Source organism: Phaseolus vulgaris, chromosome 10 (genome assembly GCF_000499845.2).
Source record: "Phaseolus vulgaris cultivar G19833 chromosome 10, P. vulgaris v2.0, whole genome shotgun sequence".
NCBI classification, from domain to species: Eukaryota; Viridiplantae; Streptophyta; class Magnoliopsida; order Fabales; family Fabaceae; genus Phaseolus; species Phaseolus vulgaris.
Genome location: NC_023750.2, coordinates 35,953,159 through 35,971,512, shown reverse-complemented (window position 1 = coordinate 35,971,512; position 18,354 = coordinate 35,953,159). Strand labels below are relative to the sequence as shown.

At 37.1% G+C, this 18,354-nt stretch overlaps 2 protein-coding genes across 2 annotated transcripts; both read right to left on the bottom strand.

The window, feature by feature from the left end:
- Window positions 1–7,272: 7,272 nt before the first annotated feature.
- LOC137818440 (uncharacterized) lies at window positions 7,273–9,240 on the bottom strand. The gene is made up of 2 exons (XM_068621881.1): window positions 8,348–9,240; window positions 7,273–8,276 (listed from the first exon to the last, which is right to left on the bottom strand). Exons 1-2 carry the CDS (start codon window positions 9,156–9,158, stop codon window positions 7,384–7,386), a joined length of 1,704 nt encoding a protein of 567 aa, XP_068477982.1. The 5' UTR covers window positions 9,159–9,240; the 3' UTR covers window positions 7,273–7,383.
- Window positions 9,241–10,709: 1,469 nt separating this feature from the next.
- Window positions 10,710–12,919, bottom strand: LOC137818433 ((+)-neomenthol dehydrogenase-like). Its single transcript, XM_068621875.1, has 5 exons — window positions 12,795–12,919; window positions 12,434–12,674; window positions 11,953–12,018; window positions 11,462–11,641; window positions 10,710–11,238 (listed from the first exon to the last, which is right to left on the bottom strand). The coding sequence occupies exons 1-5, from the start codon at window positions 12,812–12,814 to the stop codon at window positions 10,861–10,863; spliced, it is 885 nt and encodes a 294-aa protein (XP_068477976.1). The 5' UTR covers window positions 12,815–12,919; the 3' UTR covers window positions 10,710–10,860.
- Window positions 12,920–18,354: the final 5,435 nt, after the last annotated feature.

Below are 18,354 nucleotides of genomic sequence, written 5' to 3'. Positions count from 1 at the left end.
AATTATCTAATTAAGCAAAGAACGTGGTTACACGTGGGACAAACGGTTACAATTCCCACTGAGCAACAAACACACGTGAGCACTCCCTGGATTTTCGGGAACACCCCCTAGATCCCAGGAAACCATCTAACACGACCCACGACCCAAGGACCACAAAACAGGTCGCGAACCACTAACGACCCGGAGGGCCCAAGCCCAAGGGGACATACAAAAGAAGAGAAAGAAAGAGAGAAAGGTATGTTTTTCAGATTATCAAGGATTCTCACTGAGAGAGATTACTAACTTGAGCGTCGGAGCACAATCGCAGGTACCCCCACCGGCCGACCGAGGCACGCGAGGAAGAAGGAAACTCGAAGGACAGGACAACTAAGACTGAAGCAGACACCTTGTATTGACGTGGACCAACATTACTCAGTCCCCAATATCCATACAGGTACAATTGGCGCCCACCGTGGGGCCGAGTAATCATTATTCCCAGACCTAAAGATCCCAACGCTCGAAGATGGGCTCAACGGCAAACAACAACAATGATATCTCTGAAGAGCATAGGACAATACTCCAAACTCTCCAGGTTCAGATGCAGGAGTTACTCCAAAAAGGAGTCATCGACCAACTTCGCCAAGATGAAGAAAGGAAAAGACGAGAAGAGGAGCGCCAGCGGCACGCGGAAGAGATAGCCCAATTGAAAGAGCAGAACAAGAGATTGTTGGATAGACTCGAGCAATCTGAACGTGAAGGACATTCACGTGCGCCTTCCCCATCACCGTTCCAATCAGGAACGAAAACAATAGCCCAAACTATACCTCACACGTCACTCATTCGACACCCATCATAGTGTAAAGCCAGTAACCCCAAACAAGGTAACAAACCCGAAAGGCCATCCGTTCACTGATGACATCATAACCACTCCTCTCCCTGACAAGTGGAGGGGCCTAACGATAAACCTTTATGACGGTTCCACAGACCCAGACGAACATCTGAATATATTTAGAACTCAAATGACCCTTTACACAACCGACCGAACAGTATGGTGTAAAGTCTTCCCCACCTCTCTCAGGGAAGGCCCCCTTGGATGGTTTTCGGACCTTCCACCCAATTCCATTACAAGCTTCGACGCTTTGGAATTGAAGTTCACCACGCAATACGCCACAAGTAGACCTCATCGGACATCCTCCATGTCTCTTCTAAATGTCAAACAAGAAAGGGGAGAATCATTGAGAACATTCATGAACAGATTTAGCAAAGTGTGTATGAGCATTCGTAATCTTAATCCAGAAATAGCCATGCATCATTTGGTCTCGGCCATACTACCGGGAAGGTTCACTGAAAGCCTTATCAAACGACCTCCGTGCAATATGGATGAATTAAGAACAAGAGCAACAAAGTTCATGCAGATAGAAGAACATATTGACTATCATCGAAAAACTTATGCTGAGAACACGGACAAGAGCAAAGGGATTCGTCCCCCCACAGTACCGACCGACCGAGAACGACATCGCCCCAATAGGGGTCCCCGTTTCCACAACTACACTCCCTTGATTGTACCAAGGGGTAAGGTTCTCGACGAAGCACTGCAGATTGAATTGATTCCGGCATTGAGGCAATCACAAACTCCTCCCAATGCCGACACCAGTAAACGTTGCCAATACCATCGTAACTATGGCCACACGACCGAAGGATGCCAAGCACTAAAAGATAAAATTGAAGAGCTCGTCCAGGCCGGTCATCTCCGCAAGTTCGTGAAAACCACCATCACTGCACCCAGGTCACCCCAGCGTGATCATGATCCCCATGAACGTTCGGGACGAAGAGACGACCAGACCCGTGACAACCACTATCGTTCAAACAGAAGAAAAAGAAGCGAAAGTCCGATCAGACGAACGAGGCCTAAAAGCGAAAGCCCTGAACGTAGAAGTCGAACTAAACAAAAAGTTCGCACAGTCATCAATACAATCGCTGGACCGGTGTCGCTCGGTCAGCCCCCTCAAGAAATTAATTACATTGCAGGTGGCTTTGCGGGTGGAGGATGCTCTAATTCAGCAAGGAAAAAACATTTGAGAGCAATTCAATCCGTTCATTCGACTTCCACACAACGCCGACCGCATATACCACCAATCACTTTCACTGACGAAGACTTCACAGCAATCGATCCATCTCAAGATGACCCCATGGTAATAACTGTGGAGATAGATAAATTTGCAATTGCAAAAGTTTTGGTAGATCAGGGTAGCTCGGTCGACATCCTGTATTGGGAAACGTTTAAGAAGATGAAGATTCCAGAAGCAGAGATACAACCCTACAACGAGCAGATAGTTGGTTTCTCAGGGGAAAGAGTGGATACGAAAGGATTTATCGATCTATACACCACGTTCGGAGATGATTACCTCAGCAAGACCATCAACATACGATATCTACTCGTTAATGCCAATACATCGTACAATATTTTGCTCGGTCGACCATCTATCAACAGATTGAAAGCCATTGTCTCAACTCCTCATCTAGCTATGAAGTTCCCCTCGGTCAATGGAGATATAGCAACCGTGCATGTAGACCAGAAGACAGCGCGAGAATGTTATGTAGCTAGCCTGAAGGTGGAGCCGACCCGAAGGCTTTATACCACGTCAGCCGAACGGACCACAGAGCGAAGAGGTCGGTCAACAGAAAGACACTCTAGAGGGAGAGAATCCAGAAGACACTTGGTCGCTTTAGTCGATCTAGATCCTCGACTGGATGATCCCCGGATGGAAGCAGGGGAAGATCTTCAACCCATATTCCTTCGGGACAAAGACCGGAAAACATACATGGGAACATCTCTCAAACCAGATGACCGAGAGACGATCGGTAAAACATTAACAAAGAACGCTGATCTTTTCGCCTGGACGGCTGCAGACATTCCAGGGGTAAAATCAGATGTGATTACCCATCGATTGTCTGTTTATACAGAGGCCAGGCCGATCGCTCAAAAGAAAAGGAAACTAGGTGAAGAACGGCGCAAAGCCGCACGAGAAGAAACAGACAAGCTAATTCAAGCTGGTTTTATTCAAAAGGCCCACTATACGACATGGCTAGCCAATGTAGTGATGGTAAAAAAGACGAATGGAAAATGGAGAATGTGCGTAGACTACACAGACCTTAACAAGGCGTGCCCAAAGGACTCGTATCCCCTACCTACTATCGACCGACTGGTCGACGGTGCAGCCGGTCATCAAATCCTAAGTTTCCTTGATGCTTATTCAGGTTACAATCAAATACAAATGTACCACCGTGATCGAGAAAAAACCGCGTTTAGAACAGATTCTGATAATTTCTTCTATGAAGTCATGCCGTTCGGCCTCAAGAATGCAGGAGCCACATACCAGCGACTCATGGATCACGTATTCCACGACATGATCGGTCGGAATGTAGAAGTATACGTTGACGACATCGTCGTCAAATCAGACTCTTGCGAACAACATGTTTCTGACTTAAAAGAGGTTTTTCAAGCCTTGCGTCAATACCGCATGCGTTTAAACCCGGAGAAGTGCGCGTTCGGCGTAGAAGGGGGGAAGTTCTTAGGCTTCATGCTCACACATCGGGGTATAGAGGCTAATCCAGAAAAATGCAAGGCAATCACCGAAATGCGAAGTCCCAACGGACTCAAAGAGATCCAGAGACTAATCGGCCGTCTCACTTCGTTGTCTCGATTCGTACCTAAGCTTGCCGAGCGAACGAGACCCATCATAAAACTTCTGAAGAAAACAACTAAATTTGAATGGACAGATGAATGTGAACAAAATTTCCAACAGTTAAAAGCATTTCTGGCGTCTCCACCGGTCATCCAGAAACCAAACCCACGGGAACCCATTGTGGTCTACCTCGCTGTCTCCAATGCAGCAGTAAGTTCCGTTCTAGTACAAGAAATTGAAGCAGAAGAACGTCCGGTATATTTTGTAAGTCGAGTCTTACACGACGCGGAAACCCGATATCAAATGGTCGAAAAAGTTGCCTTAGCTTTGATCATTACCGCACGACGGATGCGGATGTATTTCCAGAATCACAAGGTTATTGTTAAGACTAACTATCCCATTATGAAGATTCTCACTAAACCTGACCTCGCCGGACGAATGATAGGTTGGGCAGTCGAACTGTCAAAATTCCAAATTGAATACCAACCCAGGGGGGCTATCAAGTCCCAAGCCCTCGCCGACTTCACAGCAGAACTCACTCCCTATCCGGCCGAACGAACTTCCCAATGGACGCTATACGTAGATGGGTCATCAAACAGTCGTTCGTCCGGTGCGGGAGTTGTACTTGAAGGACCAGGGGAGATTGTTATCGAACAAGCCATGAAGTTTGAATTTAAAACTTCCAATAATCAAGCCGAATATGAAGCTATAATCGCAGGTTTGCATCTGGCGATTGAATTAGAGATAACAAATATAATTTGTAAGAGCGACTCCCGTCTAGTCGTCGGACAGCTTACAGGGGAATATGAGGTAAGAGAAACATTACTCCAACAGTATTTTCATTTCGTGAAAAATCTTCTAAACAGGTTCAAGGAAATCTCATTCCAACACGTACGGAGGGAAAATAACACTAGGGCAGACGCTCTATCGAGATTGGCTACCCTAAAAAAGAAAGGCGTCCACCGGTCGGCCATACATGTGACCCTTGCTAAACCGAGTGTTGGTACCGAAGAATGCATGGCGACCGACACGCAACCTAACTGGATGACCCCCATAATACAATATCTGACCGATGGTGTATGCGATCCACATTTGGAGAAAACGATGAAATTACAAGCCGCCCGATACATACTCATTGGCCAAGATCTTTACAGGAGAGGGTACTCCCGTCCCCTCCTAAAATGCCTTGGTCCAGAACAAGTCACTTATGTAATGACCGAGTTACACGAAGGGATATGCGGAACCCATTCAGGAGCGCGGACTATGTCCGCCAAAATTCTAAGAGCTGGATACTACTGGCCGACCTTACAGGGAGACTGCACTGAATACGTTCAAAAGTGCGTGAAATGTCAAGAGTTCGGCACCTTATTGCACCAAAAACCAGAACACTTGCACTACATCCTATCCCCTTGGCCGTTCGTGAAATGGGGAATGGATATTATCGGACCTTTCACACCCGGAAAAGGGCAATGCAAGTTCCTACTGATGGGTATAGATTACTTTACCAAATGGATTGAGGCTGAACCACTAACAGCCATCACCGCCCGGAACGTACAAAGCTTTGTGTGGAAAAACATTGTCTGCAGGTTCGGCCTACCACAGATCATTATCACAGACAATGGTCGACAGTTCACCGACCGTGGGCTAGCTGAATTCTATGAGAAACTTCACATCAAACATATAACGAGTTCGGTCGAACACCCTCAAACCAACGGTTAGGCAGAAGCCGCCAACAAAGTTATTCTCAATGAGTTAAAAAAGAGACTTGGCCCGTCCAAGGGAAACTGGACTGAAGAATTGTTAGAGGTTTTATGGGCCTACCGCTGTACCCCCCAATCAACAACTCAAGAAACACCATACAGCCTGACGTACGGCACAGAGGCCATGATTCCGGTCGAAATCGGTGAGCCTTCACTGCGTCGACAGACATTAGACTTAGACTTGAATAAAGAAAGTCTACTGGTCGGCCTCGACCTCATCAACAAACTAAGAGACAAATGCAAGATAAGAGAAGAAGCATGCAAAATACGAGCAGCACGAAGGTACAACTCCAAAGTGAAGCCACGAAGCTATCAGAAGGGAGATTTAGTTTGGCGCATGCGCAGCGACGCTCGGAAAGATGGGGGAAAGTTTTCAAGTAATTGGGAAGGACCGTTCCGCATCTCCGACACAGCAACAGGAGGAGCTTATTACTTAGAGTATTTGTCAGGAAAATCTATACCGAGAACGTGGAATGCCACACATCTCAAATTCTATTACAGTTGATGAATGAATTCAGTGCACTCTTTCCTCGCTCGGTAGTTTTATCCCTAAGGAGGGTTTTCTACCGAGAAGGTTTTAACGAGGCACTTTAAATTACCAACCTTGGTCAGAAATTCAATTAAATTAATTAACCGTTCATTCGGTCGGAATATATAACTAAAATTATCCGAATTATAACTTAAACGTTATTCACCAATCTTGGTCACAAATTCAATTAATTAACCGTTCATTCGGTCGGAATATATAACTAAAGTTATCCGAATTATAACTTAAACGTTATTCACCAATCTTGGTCAGAAATTCAATTAATTAACCGTTCATTCGGTCGGAACATATAACTAAAGTTATCTGAATTATAACTTAAACGTTATTCACCAAACCTTGGTTAGAAATTCAATTAAATTAATTAACCGTTCATTCGGTCGGAAGATATAACTAAAGTTATCCGAATTATAACTTAAACGTTATTCACCAATCTTGGTCACAAATTCAATTAATTAACCGTTCATTCGGTCGGAATATATAACTAAAGTTATCCGAATTATAACTTAAACGTTATTCACCAATCTTGGTCAGAAATTCAATTAATTAACCCGTTCATTCGGTCGGAACATATAACTAAAGTTATCTGAATTATAACTTAAACGTTATTCACCAAACCTTGGTCAGAAATTCAATTAAATTAATTAACCGTTCATTCGGTCGGAAGATATAACTAAAGTTATCCGAATTATAACTTAAACGTTATTCACCAATCTTGGTCAGAAATTCAATTAAATTAATTAACCGTTCGTTCGGTCGGAATATACCACTAAAGTTATCTGAATTATAACTTAAACGTTTTTCATGTACCGGTCAGAAATTCAATTAATTAACCGTTCATTCGGTCGGAATATATAACTAAAGTTATCCGAATTATAACTTAAACGTTATTCACCAATCTTGGTAAGAAATTCAATTAATTAGCCGTTCATTCGGTCGGAATATATAACTAAAGTTATCCGAATTATAACTTAAACGTTATTCACCAATCTTGGTCAGAAATTCAATTAATTAACCGTTCATTCGGTCGGAACTTATAACTAAAGTTATCTGAATTATAACTTAAACGTTATTCACCAAACCTTGGTCAGAAATTCAATTAAATTAATTAACCGTTCATTCGGTCGGAAGATATAACTAAAGTTATCCGAATTATCACTTAAACGTTATTCACCAGCCTTGGTCAGAAATTCAATTAAATTACCTTAGTCAGAAATTCAATTAAATTATATATAAATGTCCAAGTTATGCGCAACATCAAATTCTTCATCAAAGCACCGTCGTCCGGTATTAAACTGTGTGGTAATAGCAACATGAAAATAAATTCGATAGCAAAAAGTAAAATAGTTCAAAACACGTCACAAAGCAGTAAAATTGTCTTTAGCCCACACCCCGGGCCCAGGTAATGAAAATATTAAACAATATCAAGGGTGTCATCCGGTTGCATCGACTCCTCCGGCGGTACGGTATCATTTGCACGTGGCATCTCAGCTATAGGACAGATGGTTTGATCATTCTCTTCGGCCTCCTCGTCCCCCAGAGGCATCAGACGGCCGTCCACAACATCCATGTTCGAGTCGTATCGCTCATCGTCGTCCGGCACCCCATGGAAAAAGGCGACCTGCCGAACTCCCTGCCTGAATGACTCCTCGTTGATGCTCAACATGAACCCTTGAAGCTGTTCAACTTGAGCACTCAACAATTCTTTCTCCGCGGCCAGTTTTTCCCGCTCCTTGATGGCATCTGCCCGTCCAACTACTACTTCTTCGAAAGTAATCTTTAAAGCCTCATGCTCCTTCCTGACCGTCTGAGCGTCAGCCCGGGCTTCGTCCACTGCCTTCAGGGCATCCTTCAACGAGACAGCTGATTCGTTGAGCTGAGATTTCAGTTTTGGAATCGAGACTGTCTTCACTCTCCTTAGCTCATCCCCAAGAGCCCTGGTCGCCACGGCCGCACGACACTGCAGCTCAACCGTCTCCTCGACCATATCTAAAGTGGGAATGGTAGCAAAAATTTCCTCGTCCTCCGGACGCAAGTCAAATTGCATTGTAGGTGCCACCCTGACGGATGACACCAATAAGCTAATGGGACTGCCCGACGAGGACGGAGCGTCCGTACGAGGCACCTTAGCAGGCCGTCCCCTCTTCTTTCCTTGAGCAGGAACAGGGACAACCTCCACCGGAACGACCTCCCGCTCAGTCGTCCGCGGGACAATCCCGGCGATGGTGGCTATCTTACTCTTATTAGCCTGCCTCTTCAGACTATTCATATATTTCTTCAAACTCGGATCCATGCTCACAACAATTTCTGCAACATAAACACGAAGGTAAGAAACAAATATGATATCAGCCGAACGACCGCAAGAAGAAGGTGCTCACCATTTAGGTCCGCCCACTGCTTGGACGACCCGTAAAGGGCTATCAGTTCCCGCGTAGGGAGCCTACACGGTAGTTGATTCACGACCATCAAAATTTCTTGGTCAATGGGAGACAAAGATTCCCAAAGCCGATGGTCAAGGGAGGTGGGATTCTCCGTCCAATGGAATGAAAATTTTGTGCTTCCATCGGCATTATAGAATAGATCCCGGCCGTCCGGCTCGACAAACACTTTAAAAAAGTAATCCTTAAAATTCTTATAAGAGGTAGTAAAAGCAGCAAAGCGTATGTTCCCCGGACGACTGGATAACGACAACCAACCTACTGGGGTACTCGGGTACGTGTTATAATAATATAAAAATGATTCGGCGGTCGGCATGAGCCCAAATATCTGACAAATAACTCGAAAGGCTTGTAAAATGGCCCACGAGTTAGGGTGCAATTGTGTCGGTGCGACATTGAGAATCCGAAGGATACTCATGGTAAAGTCATCAAAAGGTAAACTTACGTGCAAATGGGAAAACAAGGTACTATACACAAAGAAAAAGTCGTGCGGAGCATTCTCTCGGCCGTGACACACACGGTCAGTCATACCGCATATATCGACATATAACGCATCGGCCGGGCAATCTGAGGTTAGAAAATTTTTATGGGTTGCTAGAAACTGATCTAATTTATCCGAAGACTTTATTTTACTGGGAATTCGAAGAACGGCAGGATCAACCCAATCATAATTTGGGTCGTCCGATGCCTGGCTCGCACCGCGAGTCAAAGATGAACCCACGACACTCGAAGACTCCTCAGAGGAAGGCATGACTAACCTTAAAGTGAAGAAGAGGACACCGGCAGCAAAATCGGCACCTAGCAAAACAGAACAAGCAACGCAAAACTCAGCAAGAGAAACGGAAAACCCTCAACTCCACAAATGAAGCACTATTTATAGGAGAAGCAAAACCCCTACGTTAGTCTAGCACCATTAGATCAAATCTAATCTAACGATCAAACACGCTCGGCATATGAAACGGCACGTAATCCCTACCATTCAATCGATCTAGATGTGACAGCATCCCCAAACGGCAACTCTGCCATGCGTCACATCTCTGCCACACATTAATGATGCCAGCTATCAAGCATTGTCTCAAAAACCCTCTGCGTCTCATACGACTCTTCGTCCTTCCATGACTTCGAGCCTGGGGGGCAAGTGTACCGGTCGGCACCGGACGACCGCGTGGTTCGAAGTAAATTATCTAATTAAGCAAAGAACGTGGTTACACGTGGGACAAACGGTTACAATTCCCACTGAGCAACAAACACACGTGAGCACTTCCTGGATTTTCGGGAACACCCCCTAGATCCCAGGAAACCATCTAACACGACCCACGACCCAAGGACCACAAAACAGGTCGCGAACCACTAACGACCCGGAGGGCCCAAGCCCAAGGGGACATACAAAAGAAGAGAAAGAAAGAGAGAAAGGTATGTTTTTCAGATTATCAAGGATTCTCACTGAGAGAGATTACTAACTTGAGCGTCGGAGCACAATCGCAGGTACCCCCACCGGCCGACCGAGGCACGCGAGGAAGAAGGAAACTCGAAGGACAGGACAACTAAGACTGAAGCAGACACCTTGTATCGACATGGACCAACATTACTCAGTCCCCAATATCCATACAGGTACATATATATTAATTTTTTTTGAAATAAACAAAACATTTTAAGAATGTAAGAAACTTAAATAAAAAAAAATCAAAATCAAATTTCATATAAAATTGGTGAAATTTTAAAGTCTCCCTCCACACCCTGAATTAATGTTCTCTCTTCTTTCTCTTTTTCAATTTTCCCCAAAAATAACCCTTTTCAAAAACTGATTTCCGGTGTTTTTTTTTTAATGTTTCAGAAATTTGTTTCAGTTATATTCCCAATATAAATTTCGGATAACGTTTTCTTGAATCACACACATCCCATGAATAAGGGTTGCTGGTGACCATGACATGACATTTTTCTTGAAAGAAAAAATAGAAAGTACACACACACAAAAGAAAAATCCTTGATCAAGTGCCATTGAAAAAGAAGAAACTTGATTATTTCATCAATGGTAAGTGGTGTTGGATTTTCAGTGACACTGATATATATGCATTGAGCTGAAAGTGTTGATAATATTAAGAAAACTGTTCCTATAACAATTGTATAATGAAATACATCAATTTACAATTGTATTGATACCTTTCACTATCCATTTCTCAAAGTAACATTTTTAAAAAAATATTTCTCTTTTCCAGTTATAATATCAGGATTCTCAACATATAACACTCTTAATCACTAACAGAGAAAGATTAGTTTAAACATGATGAACAACACTACTGCCTGGACATAATTATTTACTTTCATTGCAAGAAAGTTAAAGCATGTCTATCAAGAGTTAATGTGAAGGTTTCAAGTATTTTGAAAGTGAAGTAACAAACATGGCTTCATGTAATACCTATTAATAGTTTTTGCTTTCTAGCAACAATTCATGGTCAAAATGGTTTCTCTTCACTTCTAGAGAAAAAGAGGCCAGAAGGGCTTCCCTCAGGTAGCAGTGCCAATCTCACTGCAGCTTCAGCACCTTCATCTGGTGTGAGAAAACCTGTATTGCAGTTTATATCTGTTTTCACATAGCCTGGACAAACAGCATTGATGCAGAATGAGGGATACTTCTTGGCCAGAATCCTTGTGTAAGCATTAAGAGAAGCTTTTGAGACACTGTATGCAGACATAGCAAGAAGCCAGCCTTTGGTATCTAGAGAACCCTCTTTAAAGTCCTTTAGAAATTCATCCAAAATGTCATCAATCTTGGCTTCTGTAAGGTTTTCAACATCATTGAACACTTCTTTAGGCCACCCATTCCTCATATGCTGCAAATGAACAATAAACAACATCGCAACTAATGAACAATAAACAACATCTTCAACTAATGAACAATAAACAGTTAATTGAATCAAATAATTATATATCTGATTGCAAACACAATGACAACAAATAACATTGATCTTTCAAAAGTTAAGTATCCAATTTGGTAAGCTACCAAAGTAAGTGGCAAAAGTTAGTTGCTGGTATTAGTGCATCTCACTCACATACCTCAAGCCTTCCCATGGATGATGAAACATTGACAATTTTTGGGGAGCTTGAAAACTGGAGAAGGGGAATAAGTGCTTTGGTTAATTCCTTGACTCCATAGTAGTTTGTTTTAAGACCTGCTTCAGCTAATTCATAGGTTTCAGTTACTATTTTACTCCAATCAGCACGACCAGCATTTTCCTGCACCAAACAACTCAACAATAAACTTGATTTCTTTGATGAATTGATAAGGGAAACATCCTTAAGTGCAATGCAAGATATGAAATTTTAAATTCTTGGTTGAAGTTATGTACACTTTGTCTGTCTCTTTCTTTACAGGTGAGAAAAATAATTCACAAAAATTAAAATGATTGCACTTGCTAAATGCAGCATTTGGTATCAGTAAAAAACTGCTTAATCCTAAGAAAGGAAAAGCACCAGAAGTGAATTCTCATCAATATTTTCGTTTCCTAGTGATCCAATAATAGAAGTCTGGGGAAATACAATCATACCACAATGCCAGCAGCAGCCATAGCCTCACCGTTCACATGTGCCCCAGGAATTGCAGCATTGTTTACCTACACAATTTTCATGTTTCAAATACTTGCTGAAGGTTAACTTGAATGAGTATACATCATAACTACAACCAAATTGTGTTAACAATTGGTTAAACGGTTGATAGGAGTGAAGAAAGATATGAGGAACATAGTGTTGAGAAAAAAATACAGCAGAAGAGAAGAAGCCATGAAGAGAAACAAGGTCTTGACAGCATGAGAAGCGGAAAAAAGAAGAAAAGAAAACAGAAAACTCTTATTACTAAGAAAACTTTACAGAATAGTAGAACCACAACTATATACAGTGAAAAGAAAGAATTGAGAAACAGAATATACATGATCATGCATACATTCAAGTGTGCTACTTAACACTATCCACTGATCTAGCAAAGGTTGATGACAAGATTACAACCAACAAAAGGAAGAAGATTTTTGTTACCAAGATATCCAGTTTGCCGAATTGGTTCCTGATGAAATCTGCCAGCGATGTTATACTTTTTGGATCTGTAACATCAAGTTGATGAAAAACTACAGGGTGACCAAGCTCTTTGAGTTTCTCAACAGCTTCAACACCCCTCTTCTCATCTCTGGCTGTGAGCACCACACTGACCCCATTTGAAGCCAATTGCTTGCATATTGCAAATCCAATTCCCTTGTTTGCTCCTGTGACAACAGCATACCTAGAAAACAGTTTCACAGGTCAAGCTAACATGGATACCATTCACTGAAAAGTTAGATTCATATGAACATTGTGGTTAAATTCAGAGTACATTGAAGAAAAAGAGGCTAAAAAATGTTACCCTTTTGTTGCTTCTGCCATTACAATTGAATGAGGAAAGTAGCAGATGAAAAACTAGTGGACAATAACAAGCTGATAATAAATGGTTGAGGTGCCTATTTGTACATGTTTTTTCCATTATGTTCAAACAGCTATTATCGTTTAAATGGTTTTGAACTTTGTGTTTTACGGAAAATTCACGATAACATCAATGAAGTTAAGTGTTAATGGCCCACATTTTTGGTTGGTTTTAACACAAAGAAGTGCAATCTCATATCTTATTTTGTGTTTACACTGATGAATCCGCAGATACTGTAGCAACGAACTTCTATTTGAAAACCAAAACACAAGGTAAATGAAAAATTAATCATTTTTTTTTGTTTGGATATATAGTTTAAATTTTTTTTAAAATTAAGCTATTTTAGCCCACAATATGTATTAAAGTTAACTGTTAAACTTATTATTACTTGGACACATACAACATTTTTTATTAGAAAGGATCAAAGTTATTTCATCTTTTAAAATTAGAGAACTAAACATACAATTAAATATTTATATTTATCAGAATTTTACATTCATAAAATTATAGGAATCAAAAGTGAATTTAAATTTATATTATTTTCTCTCTGCGTACAATGTAGTATAATGATCGTTTTGGCAAATTTTTGTATAAGAGAATATTATATAATCAAATGAGAAGTGCTAAAAACGCACTTTGTAATCCTCTTTTTAATTTCTTTATTAGTTAAAATTTACCAAAAGCTGTAAATTTAGATGAGAGAGTTATTAAATAAATTGTGAAACCTATCAAAATTTTGTGATTTCTAATAAAGTTAAACCTAAACAAGAAAGTAAGTTCAAAGAGTAACTTAAACCTTTAAGTGTGAACATCATTTTGAAGAATTAGATTAATTTATTTGATAAAATTAAATAAATTTTCTTTACTTTCAAAAAGTCAAAATGTTACCATCACTAAAGTGGGTGTAAATGTGTAACCTTACTATAGTAAAAGATACTACATACATTGCACATTCAAAAGTTTGGTGATTAACAAATAATTCTTCATAATTTGGTCCAAAATTAGAAAACTACTCCATCTATATTGAAAGTTCTTATAGTTTGAAAACTTTTATTGATTTTTTTGGAATTAAAAATGAATTTGATTGAGTGGATTTAAGATGATGTGAAAGTGAGTGGAAAGTTGGATTGTTTGGACTATGAGAAAGATGATGATGAGAAATGAAGTAAAAGTTTATGAAAATTTGTAAGTGAAAAAAGTGCTATTGATAAAATGATTTTTTAAATAAATAAAAGTGTAAGATTACACCTATATCTTTGTAGTTAAACTTAAATTAAAATAAAATATAATTAAATTATTTTATGTATAAACAAATTAAAATTTATATTAAAAATGTTACACATATTTTGTATAAATAAAATTTATAAATTATTACAAATTCATAATAAATACAAACCCTAAATTATTTAATATCACAGCTAAACAAAAATGTGAACATAAACAAAATTTTTAAATTATTCAAAATTTTAAATAAATAAAAATCTAAATTATTTAATATCATTATTTAAAAAATATAAAATAAATAAATTATTTAAAATCCTAAATAAATATAAATATAAATTATTTAATGTCGTATATAAAAAATATGAAATATTTTTTAAATTATTCAAAATCCTAAATAAATATAAATCTTAATTTATTTAATGTCCTATTTAAATTAAAATATGAAGTAAATAAAATTTTAAAATTATTCTAAATATTAAATAAATACAAATCTAAATTATTTAATGTCCTATTTAAAAATTTGAAATAAATAAAATTCTTAAATTATTAAAAATCCTAAATAAATAAAATTTCTAATTTAATGTCATATTTAAATAAAAATATGAAATAAATAAAATTTCTAAACTATTCAAACTCATAAATAAATAAATACAAATCTAAATTATTTAATGCCCTATTTAAAAAAATTGAAATAAATAAAATTCAGAAATTATCAAAAATCTTAAATAAATAAAAATCCTAAATGATTTAATGTCCTATTTAAATAAAAATATAAAATAAATAAAATTCTTAAATTATTCAAAATCTTAAATAAATATAAATCTAAATTATTTCATATCCTATTCTAAAAAAAAATAAAAAAGCCTAAATTATTTAAAATTATAAATAAATACAAAATTATAATTATTTAATGTCCTATTTAAATAAAAATCTGAAATAAATATAAAAATTTAAACTATTCAAAATTCTAAATTAATACAAATTTAAATTATTTAATATCCTATTTTAAAAAAATAAAAAAATATTAAATTATTATTCAAAATAGGAAATAAATATAGGCCAACATCAATTATGTTACACCAAACATCAATTGTTCATAAAAAAAATAAAAATCATAATCAATTATGCATGCTCAAATATCGATTGTTCATACAAAATAAAAGCAAAATTGATCAATTTTGGAGAATTCTTACAAACATGGGCTTCTTCACAAATCTGTTTAAGAGAATAGTAATGACTGGATCCAAACGATAGGTTAATGTTGAAAAGTGCTTGTCTCTTGCTTTATGTTTGGTAGCATCATGTCATCTGGTTGATGAGATTAAATGGTAGAATAAAAATATTTAAGACAATAATAATTTTTCTAATAAAGACTCAATTAAAAATATTCTAAATTTATGAGATATTTAAAACTTAATTAAGAGCCTAATATACATATTATGTTAATGTTATTTTTAATCTTATATATAATAAATACATAATTACTTTATCAATATTAATAAAATAGTGAAGTTAGGTCATCTTATAACATTTGAATATGTAGAGACGCAATGTGATTTTTTTTATTAAGAGTTTCATTTTTGTTATTCTTCTATTCATATATTATGATCATTGGCCAAATGAGAGTTTGTTTTAGGTTTAAAGTTTTAGGTAGACGGACTAAATATGTATTGTTTAATCAAATAAGTTTTTACATTCAAGCTTAATGAGCTTACATCTTTCAAAATATTGTAAAATAATTTTTTATTATAAATTATTACAATATTCAATTAATACTTTTACACATTAAAAAATAATGATATGATATGTGATAATTGTTTTTTCTAATTTTTTTAAAATTATAGATAATTGTTTCTATTATTGTTATAGTTATTGTTTTCTATAATCAATTTTTAAATTATTGTTATTATTATATATGATTCTTTAATGAATCAAAATGGTTTTTTTTTTCTTGTTTAACTTTTATATGTTTTGTTGTTTTTTTTTTAACTAGCAGAGAGTTTTAAATATATTTTTTTATTTGTAACAATTTTTTTATTAATAATAAAAAAATTGATTAAATGAGAATATTAGAGGTACTCCAATCGATATATAAAATTTTTACTCCAACTAAGTATAGGAGTGACAAAAAACATAAAATTGGATATCAAAAAGGCCTCAAGCTCTCAAGTCATAACTAATACCATTCATAACAAGTAAAAAATATAGTTATTAGAAATTGGTGTAATTACCTTGTTGGTCTCCCTATTTAGGGTCAATGTTCAATTTAATATAGTAGTTTTTAAAAAAAATCAATTTGGTCCTTATGTTTTATAAAAAGTACCCAAATTGGTATTTTCTGTTAAATCTCACCTTACGTTGTTAAATGTTGCTTATGTGGCAGAGAGAAGTGGAATTAGATGTTGTGTGAGGTGGCAAGTGGAGTGGATTGACATATTAGTGAAAAACAATTGAGGGATTAGGATTTTTTGAATTGCAATGAGTGACTGGAAAATTGGGGTAATTTAAATCAAAATAGCTGGCAAATATGCAAAAAGTCTAAGTTGCTTATTTGAATCAAAATAGAAAACAAAATCTGAAAAAAGAATGAGAAAATAAAATCTACATTATCGCAGAACAAATTTGGAAGCAAATCTTCTACAAAATGCAAGGAAACAAAATCCAAGAATTTTGGAAAGTTGGAAATTGAGAATCTGTTAACAAAATATAAACTAGAATATTTTCTCAAGATCCTTGGAGCAGAAAAACCTATAAAAAGACACAAGCCTCAAGGAGAAAGGAAAAACTACACATGTTTTTTTTGTTTCTTTTCTTTTTTGTAATTTCTTTTGTTTTGCCTCCGCATGGAAGGCTAAACCTTTTTTTTATTGATTCCTTTGTAATTCCACATTGAGTTATGAGGTTTTGATAAATAAAAGTTTTGTTTTTTTCAATTCTCTATAACAATTGTTTTTATCTTGTAGTCTCCTGGAAAATTGGTTTTTGTGAGAGGTTGTACTTGAACGCATGATTGAGAGTCTTCCTTATCCTATCTTAATTAGTTCACATTGTTCTAATTAATTTTTGAGGCACATAATTCGAGAGAGAGGAAATAAAAATTCTCATGGAGTATACGCATGGAACAAAGTACTGATTAAACCAGTAGACACATGCTTTACTATTGAGTTTCAAGTTGAATCAAATTGGTGCATGTTTAATCTGGTTTAACTTTGTCTGAGGATTGAGAAAGGAATAATCTTTTGAGAACTTGCGAAGAATTCATTGGTGGAAGACATCTGACCACAATTATACTATTATCTCTCTAGCATTTGACAAGTCTACGCTAGAATCATCATAATTTGACAACAAAACGACAGTTATCACTAATGTTAGATACCAATTTAGAAAGTAATTTATAATTGTTTATTAATAATAGAAAGTATTTTAGATACCAATATGTATAGTTAGTAATTATTTTTAATCTCTAAAATTATTTTCTGTATCGGTCGTAGCCAAATGAGCCACATCCTTGACATCAATAACCAACCGACCGGATGATTAACTACATTAAATAGCAAATCAAAGATAAATGACTAGTATGGTAACATCCTACAAATCCGGGTAACCTCCCTATAAATTCGAGTTGCACCTTGCTAAACCCGGGAGTCACGAGATAAATAAGCTAATACTGATTTATTGAAGATATGTGTCAGATACGACCCATGAATCAAATAGCCCACTACCAAACACTATAAATAAGCCTTCTATGCAAGAGTAATGTACATTTTTATCAATTACATAATACACTCTTAATACAAACTACTTAATTGATCGTTGGAGAACCTTTTGAAGGTTCACTCCGGACTGAGTATCAAGGAATCAAAGAGTTGAAGTTCTAAAGAGCAAATTCTAGAAGAACAAAGAAGGAGTGACTGAGACATCAATAATAATTGTTACTACCAAATCTAGTTTCAGGTACTATCTAGACCCTTTTTAGTCTATACAAGAACAATTGGCGCCCATCGTGGGATGATATCACTACAAGAAAAAATGGTTTTAATGAGAGTTTATTTTTACATTATCCAGGGTTAAAACCTCCATTAAGTCATTTACCCAGGGTTGTAGTTTCCCCCGCTAAACCATCTCTGGGGAATGTGTTCCCCAGGGTTTTTTTAAACCTCAGGAAAAGCCTTTCAAAACTCTTGTTAAATACAATGGGTTTAGGAACCTCCGTAAAATACCATGGGTTTCAAAACTTCTGTAAAATACCATAGGTTTCAAAACCTCCGTAAAATACCAC